We start from the raw sequence: 11,372 nt of genomic DNA, 5'->3' as shown, positions 1-11,372 counted from the left end.
GTATGACGACATCTTCCAGCGACGGAAAACGTACAACGTAGTGCACCACGGTAGCTGGAGTATTCACCGTCCAATCACCTGAGGACAAAGTTGACACCAAACGACGTTTTTCAGCGAGAAAAATGGTGCACATTGTCCAATGATCCTCCAATATAGGAACCGGTATGTGATTAGTGCTTTATTTGGTGGCCAGTTAATTGCGTTTGTGTTACAAAAATGTTTTAGGTGAATATCCAGTTGTAAAAGTGCATAGCTAGCAAAATAGCAAGTGTGTAGCTAACAAGCTAATTTAACGTTAGCGAATAATTGTAATTACCAGCAAACTAACTGTTATCATGACAGGGAGAGGCTACTGAGCCAACTAAGTGGGTAGCTAGTTGCAAATTTCATTGCCATTATGTCTGGTTGAATCTGTTTTACATGAAGCCAAGGCGATGACGTGTTCTTGTTGATGGCGCTTAGACTGAGTTAGTTAACGTTAGCTATTTTAACGTTAACCAATCCTCAGTAGTCTAATGCTACAAGCTACAAGAACGTAGCGTAGAAGACTGCCTTTCAGCTATACGTGTAAATTTATAATATTTCACACATAATATTTCGGAGGATGTTGCTATAAGCTTGGGATGCAGTGGCTGTAGCCATACGTCTAGCTAAATAACTAGCTACGTGGATCAAAGGTGCCAAGCGAGCAGTGTGTTACAGGAGCTACAACCTAGAAGAGGGGCTTCGAAATGCTGGACGCATTTAGTTGATAAATAAATAAATATGCTTGTGACCCACCCCACCGGAAAATGTCCCCTAAGTCAAATGTATATCCTTTAAAAATATTGTCATAGTACAGATAGTTGCATAAATTGCACAGTAGCCAAGTGTAATGCTTGGTCTGACAAGTGGTACGCGACAGTACGGTATGTTGCTTCATACGGACTCACCAGTGCGTCCGATTTACAGTTTGACAACCACACGGACCTTTTGGAAGTGAGCGGTGACACCCTTTGTGTCATTACTAAAGCAAAATGTAAAATGTGCTTTGATTGTACATGTGTGCAGTGTTTACACTGCTGTTTCTACTCAAGATGATAATGATAGTGATTATTACAGTCACTTAGCAAATTCTGTAGATGATTTAACCTAATATGTATTTCTTAATTTCTTAATGTGTTTCCAATTGTTCTTTTTGCTCTAGTTTAAAGTCAGAATGGGCCGAAGCTACATCGTGGATGAATTGGTTGAGAAATACCTCGTAAATCTTAAGACCATAGATGCTTCCTATATCACAGGACTCTTAATTGGGCAGGTAAGGTCAATGTGTTTGGTTCACTTGTTTGCACCATACTATTAGATTATTGAATGATCACCTGTATGGATAATGGATATGTCACCAAATGTCTCATTTGATTCAAAAGTAAATCACAAGATTATGGCCCTATTTATATCAGCTACAAAAGGGAGAACATTAATCTTGGGAGAACATTAAATGTGGCTTTCATCTTTGCTACATTTTATCTCCTCCTGGAGGGGTTAAACTGCATCATGCCATGTACTCCTTCACACTCCCATATAATTGTTAAGAGGTGGAGTTACCCCTTAGTCACAATGAAAACCATCCACAGTGGTATCACAGTGGGCCGCATTTCCCATTAGCACAAGTATACCCATTCAAAACAAAAAAAGACAACATTTACAGTACTCTGTATTGTACTTACTTGTTGATAAACTGTGATTTTCAGCTCAGCTGAAAATCATCATCTTTTCTGATCAACTCACTGATTGGCAAACCTAGGATTGGGGTGGTCCTGTATAAATGGGGGAACCCAGAAAATTTCTGGGTTCACAGCGTGGTATAAATGACAACAGTGGGTAAAGAAACAGGTATTAAAATCCTGTGTTGAAGCTGGGTTTCTGTGTAACCCACACCCGAATGTCTTTCTGAAGTTTTCACCACAGAAAGACTTTGTGGTGCTGGCAGCACGGACCCCACCGAAGGAGAAGGAGGCTGGGGGGTCCTCGTCCGATGGTGGCGGGATGGTGAGCTCACTGGACGACATTGACGTCCAGTGGGTCTCTGAGCATGCCAAGCAGGTGAGTTAGAGGTGAAATGAAAAGCATAAGTTGGAAAATATTGGTTGACACTTCACACCACTTCACATGGTTGACACTTGCTTAGCTTGTTTGTGGGTCACTTCACCATTGCTGTGTGTCTGTCAATGACCACACGCATAGTGCACCAGTCAGGCACCCAGTGGCTTTTTAAACAGGATCTGAAATGGGACAGTTCTGCGCTCCAGTTGTGTGGGTTTCAGCTCTCCAGCCTTGCACTGCTGTCACATGCCAGATTCCTTTGCCTGATGTTCACAAAGTCCTCCTTTCAACCTGTCTCTGTCAAAGGTTTCCCACATGTTACCCGGCAGTTTGGCAGTCCTTGGTGTATTCCTTGTTCATCCACCTGAATTGTCAAAAGAAGCCCAGAATTCACTGAGACGGGTGAGAGATTCATTATATGAATATATATTCATGTCATTGTTGTGCACTTACTCAAAGTGTCTGTCTGGCCAGTCACATGTAGAGAAGTCTCACTGGATGCTTTTATTAATGTTCATACTGTACATCTAGAGGGAACTACTCAGAGGTCTTGGTTATTTAGTTGTAGTTTCCTTCCATCACCAGAAATGACACCCCCAGTGCATAGCAGTTTCAGTCATTCCAGGTTTTGCTTAAAGCAGGTTAGTGTGTCACCCATTGGGAGCTTCTGCCCAGTTCACTCATCTCCATCTAAAACCTGCAATGGCTCAAACTGGCTTTGCATTGGCAGTACTGTTTTCATTCCTGGTTTTCTTCAATGTTCAACAGTGAGTTTTATAGTGGACTCATGTAGGGTTTATATGTGAAATTATCCATTTGTATTTCCAAAGTGTTTATCTCCTGTGTTCCCACAGCTGATCTTCGCTGTGGACAAGCGCTTATCGAAGGGGCGGCTGTGGAAGCTCACAGAGGATGACGTGCCAGAGAGAGTCATGCTTCAGATCTGCTCAAAAACAAGGAAGTATCCTTCTCTTCCCCGGGCACAAATGAGTACATCAACAATGTGTGACCTTGACTGATAAATACATAGAATTTTGACTCTTGATGTTAACTACATAGACTAAATCTGTTATGTTGATGTTTTGTGCATCTCTGGTTCATTTGCTTTTGGTAAGAAATGTATGTATTCAATTCTTATGCAAATGCTCATTTCTTTTCAAAAGTCAAACATTCCTTCATTTGTAGTGAGAGTCAAGGTACTGGCTTTATGCAATGGACATCAAGAAGTGAAGGCATCTTTCTTAACTGAGATATTACAGAGCAATCTGTCGGACATTTGATGTGCAAGACCCCAAGGTGAGCCAAACACTTTAGGCATTTTTTGTTTTTATGAAACACTTTTTACAACAATGATGGATTTGTTCTGTAATCTGTAATCAAGGCCTGGTGCATTCCATACAAGGCAGTCGTGTTTCCCTAAAGAGTCATTCCATTTACAAATGGGAGAAAAAGTCCTGCAGATCCCACTCTAGACCTTTCTGAATCTGCACAATACAGTGCCTACAACAGCGTATTAAAAATGAGCAAAATTCATCGTTGTACTTTTTCCAGAGTTGCGTCACACTCCTGTATTTTGAATAGGAACAGGAACATGAGTTCTCCTGCATTTTGAATAGGAGCAGGAACATGAGTTCTCCTCTGTGTTGAGTAGGAATGGGAATGTGAGCTCTCCTGTATGTTGAATGCTGATTTCAGAGCTCAGCAAAGCCTGCAGATTGGAAGTACCAGGCCGGAGTGTCAGCCTCCTGGCAGGTTCTGCAATGTTCAGTGGATCTCGACGTGCTTTTCCCCATGGCAGAGACGTCGTCCTCAAACTTGGACAAGTGCACAAAGGTAATGCCCATTTCCTCCACCAGGAGGCACTGTATCATTTGAGCATGACCAAAAAATGCATGGCAACAAATCACAAACCAAATGCATCTGTGTAATGAATGTTTCCATGGACTCAAATCATTCCATGTTTGAGGAGGCAGAAGCTGGTGATGTAATGGGAATGGTACATAAGTAGTTGTGAACCAGACAGATTTTCTGAGTGAAGATGGGAATTTTTTTGATCCAGTTTTGCATGTTATATTGTGTCTGGCATGTGTTTATGTTCTAGGACGGGCTTCAGAGATGGGCAAATCAGATTGAAACCAGTATTTGTCTCATTAATGGTAAACGTCTGCCCGATCACTTCGATGTGACAGCGGGACAGGTCAGTGAAACCTGCAGATGCTCAATGTGTCATAGTATAAAATGCACCTTATGCATAACAGAACACATTGTCTTATTCACAGTGGTATCCCTTAAACAAAAGAAAATTTCCTTTTTAGAAAAAGAACTCCAAGGCGGCCCAGTCAAAGCTTCAGGCCCAGATCCTCATTCCAACCGTAGGAATCTCATCGTCTTGCTTTTGTTTTTTGTTTATTAGAAAGTGGCTGTGAAAAATATGTAGATACTTTGTCATTATCATTCAACCTGTATACATGTAACGTGACATTGAAATAAATGTTAAGTTTTGTGCAGTTCATGTATAAGTAAATGAAATCCGAAATCCGTGAAAAAGTGTTCACATGGATGCACCATGTCCAAACAAGATCAACAGGCCTCACATGGCTTATTTGGCAGGTCCAACCAAACACTTTCCCTAGGTTGTACAGTAGCTATACAGGAGATTCTTTTTAAGTGCTTGCAAAGTCTCCCATTGTCTGAAATGTAAAGCAATGAAAGGAGGGAAAGAGTAAACTTTAATAAAGTTAAAAGTAAAGATCAGGCCAGCTACGTTGCTACTATTTTGCATGTTCGAGATGCAGTTGCAACCCATTGTACATTTGTGTCTGTCCCCAGAAGGTGGGGCTAAAGGCGGACCAGAGGTCCACGGCGTCGGTACAGGCATGTAAAGGGTTCCTGACTATGAAGGGGGTTATGCACTGCAGGGCCTACATCCATAGCAACAAACCCCGGGCATGCCAGGCCGTGGAGGTAATGCAACCACACACACGCACTCAAACACAGGCAGACAAGCCACAGTGTTAAAATAATGCCTTGGCATGTTTACTGTGTCCTTTCACAGTACCCCCTCTGAAAGAGACCCAAGTGCCTTCACTTCCTTAATGTTTGGTGTCGTCCATCCCAGAGTGCTTTGCATTACCTTCGAAAACCCTGGCCATAGCTGGGCGATTTTAATTTTAATTTTAATTTTGAGTAAAAGAAGATTAGCATGCTGTTTGGATAGAACTCAAACAAACCTTTTTGAGATTCAGAATATTAGTGGTGGATGGTAGGGCTGGGCGGTAGAGCCGTCGTGATATATCGAATAGCTATTTTTAGCACAATAACAGCTATCCCCGGTATGCGGTGGTAGGTTTCTTCCCGTATTGTTTTCGCTTTAGTCATACCTGATGCGGGAGCACACCTCCAAAGTTCAGTGAAATTCTTCCGGGGCAGAAAAATATCACTTGTATCGATATGTTGGTTAACTTACCTGTTAGCTTTGAAAAACACATAGCATGTGTTTTCACTCTTTATCTTTGTAGCCATGTGTTTCTATCTACCACATGGAAGCAGAACAGTGCTGTTGCTGTGGTATCAACATTGAATAGACATGAGCAGTGGCGGCAGGTGAGCTGGAAACAGGGGAAGCCCGAACACTACCTTTAGTACTACTACTATCATTACTTTCAACCTGTACCCCTTTATCCTCATTGATTAACAATAAAAACAAATAATGCGCAGAATAATCGACACCAATAGCATAATTAGAATAAATGATTATGCTTGCGAAACACCGCAGATTGTCTGAAATTTGTGTGCTATTGCAAAAGCTACAGCATGAGATTGTTTATTCAACAAGGATGACAATTTGAATAATTAAGTGGCAAGTAATCCCAAAGCTTCCTGTTAAATGTTCCACATTATAGCTTTCATGTGTTACAAAATTCAAATTACAAAACGGAGCTAAATTTAGTTAAATCTATTTAAATTACTGAGAATAAACTTTTAGGTTAGATTGAGTGCAGTGAACAATAACATTTAGAACACAGACCTCACAAAAGCTGTGATGTGTCATGAGCATTTAACATAATTTAAATCGATAAGTGCCATCCTTGTTAATTAAACAATCTCACGTTGAAGCTTTCGCAAGCACACAAACTACAGACAATCTGCGGTGTTTCGCGAGCATAACCATTTATTCTAATTACATGATTGGTGTTGATTATTCTGTGAATTATTTGTTTCATTGTTAATCAAGGAGGATCAAGGGGAACAGGTTGAAAGTAATGGTAGATTTAAAGGTAGTGTTTGGGTTTAGTGGTGTTTTTCCCCTGGAAGAATTTCACATGGCCTCGAAAAACTGGAGGTGTGCTCCCGCATTAGGTATGACTAAAACGAAAACAATACAGGAAATTGAACCTAACGCAACATACCTGGGATATCTGTTATTGCACTAAAAATAGCTATTCGATATACCGCAACGGCTATATCGCCCAGCCCTAGTGGATGGTCATTTTAAAATAGTAGCCATTATGAGAAATTTTAGCCATGTTTTCTCACAGATTCTGTCCATGCTACCAACAGGCTATCAAGAGGGACCTTATGAACACGGTCTCCTGCAGGACCGAGATGCTGTTTGAAGACCTCTTCATGAACGAAGGCAGTTCAGACAGAGGTACTGGCCGGTTGCAGATTCAGAGTGGTATTCCAGAGTGGTAGACCAGCAAACTGGCAATCGCCAATTTCGATTTTGAACAGCACATTTATTTGGCAAGAACAGTAGTTCAATATGTTGACAACGTCACATAGAGGACAGAAAACAGGTAGAATTTGACCCATGTGAAACTGAATCTCTCGCACCCTTTTTCGCTCTCAAGTGATTCCTCAGAAACCGAAAAGTTCAAGTTTGAGTATCTTATGTAAAAATGCTCTCAATTTTGGCTCTTTGATTGACAGTCCATGAAATGTAGTGTCCCCAGTGATCACAGAATCAGATTATTCCTTTGTACTGATGAACATGTAGACCTGGGTTCAAGGCCGGGTGGGGTGACTGCTCTCGCCCTTCGCTACAGTACCCTTGGGCAAGGTACTTAACCCAAAATTGCCTCAGTAAATATCCAGCTGTATAAATGGATAACATTGTAACTGATGTAAGTAGGTCTGGGTAAGAGAGTCTGCTAAAAGCCAATAATTTAAAAGATGGGACTAACTCTTAAGAAATGGGGACTAAGATGGACCCAACTCTGGGCTATGGGGATGAAGATGGGGTCTAATTCTGGTTTAATTGGAACTAAGATGGGCCTAACTCTGGGTAAATGGGGACTAAGTTGGGCTGAACTACGGGTAAATGAGGGCTAAGTTGGGCCTAACTTTGGTTGCGGTGCATTTTCCTGCAGGTGCGGTGAGCGGGCAGCAGCCCCTGCCCCAGCGGGTGTTTGCACCCGTGCCAGGCACTGGCTTCTGCATCTGTGACTACATGTTCCCAGATGAAAGCCTGGTGGACGTCAGCGAGCGTTTCAAGGAGATGCTGGACTGTGACATCCTAGAGGAGACGATAGACACAACCCAGGAAGCTGCTCTAAGTAGGTCTCTTTGCTGTCAACAGGCAAAGGCATGGCAGTTTGTATTGCCGTCTGTGGCCGAAAATTAAGATTAATGCTACTGTACTGGTCCACTCCACTCACATAGTTAAAAATACATGTGTCTGTACTTTTTCAGGAAATTGTTATGAATTTAAGGTTGTGTTACTGGTTAGTGTGTATTTGCTGCCTTGCGTGGTGGATTTAGTGAAAGATAAAAATGTAGCACTAATCGAAAAATAAGAAGAAAGGACACAGCATAATGTAACAAAAGTATTAAAGTGAAGATACTAGCAATCTAACTTGTTATTTTGGGAAGATTCGTATTCACAGTAATGCAGCCTTTGATACTTGTGACCCTAGTCAGTGCAATGGAATGATGACATGTGGGTTGAAATGGCAAGGTTGTATGATCAAACAAAGAGAGGTTCTGGAAACGGTAATTTGTCTTAGTCTCGAGATGCCCGGCTTTTATCTACTTCAAGCCAGTTTCAAACTTACCCGCTTCCCTTTCCTCTTAGTCATCAGTCTGGTATGCAGCAGTGTTCTGTTCAGACCAGTTCAGACACACATGATTCAGACACGTGTGCCATAGGATTGAAAAGGAAAAGTAATGACCTTAGGAAACTGCCTATCTGCACCATCTGCCATGAAGAAACATCTTGTACCCATTCTCCTTTATACCCTCTTTTTCACCCTCCTTCCTGTCCTTTAATCCTCCTCTCCAATTTACTCTACTTTTTCCTTTCATCCTCCTTTTACCCCCCTTTCCAGTCTTTCCCTCCTGTCTCAGAATAGCGCAGCTGTAGTGTTCTCAGCTCCGGCCTTGAGGACACTTCAGTGCCCAAGCTTCACGTCTGTGACTGCGTCTCTGTGTGAAACACAGCTAGTTTGCCTTGTCATGTAAATGTGGGAACTGACATAACATCATAAACATTCATGTTGATTTGTATATTTGTATCTTTCCGGAACTTTTTTTACTACTTCTTTTCAGAGCAATCAAATATAGTGGATAATTCAGAAGAATGCACAGATAACATAACATCAGAGATGCCAACAGAAGCCCCTGAGAACCAGAGATCCCTTCAGACTTATGTTGGTATGTTTACCCAGTACTTGCCCCTTTGGTTCAATGCTTACAGTTCATTTAGTTGTCAGGTGAACGTGTTATTAGGTTCTCTGGCTAAAGTTTTATGTGTGCACACAGCAAGTTTCCAGGCTCTACCCAATTGGTCTTGTTTGTCAACAGCTATCATTGAACACATCTAAACTATGATTTTAGGTCATACCCAAGCCCAGTGTTTTTGTTGTAGACCAGCTTTTATCAGACCAACTTGACTCTTATTATTTGATTATGAGACTTCTTGCATGTACCTTCAAAAGTTGCTCTGGATAAAAGCATCTGCTAAATGACTAAATGTAAATGTTATATCAGATTGCATTCAGTGTACCTTTTGCATCTCTGCAAGCGAAACTAATGATCAGTAAGTCCATGTAAGTAGTAAAGTGGTGACCTTAGCTGTGAAAAATTTCTGCCTTTACATTTGCAAACCAAATGTACCTTTAAATAGCAACACCCTGACTTCTCTGGAGTAGCCCAGCATTCACTCTTCTCACCTCCCATCTTTTCTCTGTACCACTTACTTCAACTGCTTCTGAGACCACCTAAAAACATTCTTACATCACACAGTTGGAAACATACCTCATGCACAAAAATGGGAAATCCTGCTGATAGGTCATTTTTTCAGAGAACTAATTAAGTAAATTAAGTTGGTTAGCTAGCATGATCAACTAAAGCTAGGTAGTTAAAGCTGCTAGACCTTGTGGGTATTTCTCTGAAAATGCCTTTTATTGTATGGCTGGTTGGCTCATTACCTTGTTTAGTAATATCAGAATAAGTGCTACTTCACACTATTATAAGTCAACAGCTAAAGATAATTATGTTTTTCAAGCCCTGTGTTTGTAAAGTAGCCTGGTTAAGCTGTTGGATATTTAACATTATGCTGTTTATGATGCACTGCAGAAAGCCCTAGCACTAACCCACACTACCCACAGAAAGACAGCAGAATCCCAGCAGTTTCTCTAAGCAACATCAGAAATGTGTCGTTACAGAGCACGCTGGGCAAAAAGCCCATTTTTTTATTTTCAGGGTTGAGTTGTGCTTCAGTCGTGCATCAGCAACAGAAAAATAACTTTTTAGTGGGGATAATATCACAAATAGACCTAAAATGAATGCTGTAGTCTATGTCTGAATATGTACATACTACACAACTTTTTGTGCAACTGTTGCATAAGCTACTCAGGGCTTTTTTCCCATGGCAGGAAGTTTGTCATTTGTATTCTTGAATAATCCCTCAGGTGTTTCCACCCTCACTGTTTACCATTACTGTACCTTTACTCACCTGGCCTTTCTTTGTTGTTGTTTAGGCGTGGCGGTGGCCACTGGAGTTGCCCTCCTCGCCACAGCTGCCTCGCTGCTTTATCTCAGTGACTGAAGAAGGAAAAGAATACACCCACACTGAAGGGAGGGGAAATTTTGAACGGAGAACAGTTCATAATTCAAATACAGGCACTTTTTTTATTCAAGCAGTTATTCCTCTCACATCGATTACATTTCGCAGCGTCAGCAGGTCACTAGTGGCAGAGGGAGAACATTAAGCAGAGCTAAGTGTCGTGTTTCTCTCCAGGGCCCACTGTGCAGGCGCGCATCTCCCCTGTCTTCACCATCGCCTTCTGTGCATGCCGGCTATAAACGTCACCTGACATCTTGACGAGTTACCTCATGCCAGGTTTGCCAACGCCCAAAGTCAGGCTGAAACGCGATCATTCTTGGCAATACTGGTTCACTTCATGTTAACGGATTAGATAATTTAAGGACCTCTGGCATGGAACATCCTAAGCATCCCAAAGGATGACGTGTCCTGTAGTAGTTTAGGAATGCAAAATAAACCCATCAGAAGGGCAATTGTCATTATAAGACAGAACTCTGTTCAAGTTTCTGTTATGGAAAGCTTTGTTCATTTTAATTTGATCGTGTTGACTGAAAAGCATACAATAAAATCGTTGATTTTTGATTTCATTTGTAGAATTGTTGGGTCTTTTTGCCACCACTGTGTGGGTGTTACACTTGCCTGAGCATGTTGTCTGTCTGAAATGACAGTTCAAAGGTTTGACCACTAGAGGCCAAAGTTGCATCAAACCGGGGAAGGTCTGAAATTACTTTTCTTATCCAGCGGTTTTGAAAAGTATTCAGACCCATTCACTTTATGATACTTTTTAACCCATAATGACAAAGCAAAAACATTTAGAAAATCGAACTGAAATCTCATTTACATGTATTCAGACCCTGTAAGTACATTGTAGAGGCACCTTTGGCAGCAATCACAGCTTCAAGCCTTCTTGGGTAAGTCTCTACAAGCTTTGCACACTCTTCCTGGCAGATACTCTCAAGCTCAGTCAGATTGGATGGTCAGCATCTGAACTGCCATCTTCAGGTCTCTCTGCAGATGTTCTATGGGGTTCAAGTTCATACTTGGCTGCTCAAGGACATTCAGAGAAGCCACTGCAGCGTTGTCTTGGCTGAACGCTTTGGGTCATCATGCTGAAAAGTGAACTTTCGCCCTAGTCTCAGCTTGTGTGCACTCTGGAGCAGGTTTTCTTCAAGGTCCTCTCTGTATTTGGCTGCATTCATTCTTCCCTCTATTCTGACCAGTCTCCCTGTTCCTGCCACTGAAA

General features: G+C 41.6%; 1 protein-coding gene across 2 annotated transcripts; it reads left to right on the top strand.

Annotated features, from left to right (window-relative positions):
• The first annotated feature begins 62 nt into the window (after window positions 1-62).
• On the top strand, window positions 63-10,660 carry odr4 (odr-4 GPCR localization factor homolog). Of its 2 annotated transcripts, none has more exons than XM_036554449.1 (14): window positions 63-162; window positions 1,187-1,297; window positions 1,936-2,082; window positions 2,389-2,484; window positions 2,937-3,043; window positions 3,342-3,378; window positions 3,778-3,915; window positions 4,184-4,279; window positions 4,398-4,454; window positions 4,915-5,046; window positions 6,643-6,733; window positions 7,455-7,640; window positions 8,632-8,736; window positions 10,065-10,660. In XM_036554449.1, exons 2-14 carry the CDS (start codon window positions 1,199-1,201, stop codon window positions 10,130-10,132), a joined length of 1,359 nt encoding a protein of 452 aa, XP_036410342.1. In that variant the 5' UTR covers window positions 63-162; window positions 1,187-1,198; the 3' UTR covers window positions 10,133-10,660. The 2 variants fall into 2 exon arrangements, with proteins under 2 accessions (XP_036410342.1, XP_036410341.1); XM_036554448.1 differs by having other exon boundaries at window positions 4,912-5,046; window positions 10,065-10,659.
• Window positions 10,661-11,372: the final 712 nt, after the last annotated feature.

This window comes from Megalops cyprinoides, chromosome 20 (genome assembly GCF_013368585.1).
Source record: "Megalops cyprinoides isolate fMegCyp1 chromosome 20, fMegCyp1.pri, whole genome shotgun sequence".
NCBI lineage: Eukaryota > Metazoa > Chordata > Actinopteri > Elopiformes > Megalopidae > Megalops > Megalops cyprinoides.
Note: the sequence above shows the minus strand (reverse complement) of the source record. Positions and strands in the feature narration are given on the sequence as shown.

What these genes read in the sequence shown, in the direction of transcription:
- odr4 (XM_036554448.1), top strand. Translation starts at nt 1,199, where the DNA reads ATGGGCCGAAGCTACATCGTGGATGAATTGGTTGAGAAATACCTCGTA. An exon ending in TCTCTGAGCATGCCAAGCAG is followed by an intron (nt 2,083 to 2,388) that starts GTGAGTTAGAGG and finishes TCTCTGTCAAAG; the next exon opens with GTTTCCCACATGTTACCCGG. An exon ending in GGGCATGCCAGGCCGTGGAG is followed by an intron (nt 5,047 to 6,642) that starts GTAATGCAACCA and finishes TGCTACCAACAG; the next exon opens with GCTATCAAGAGGGACCTTAT.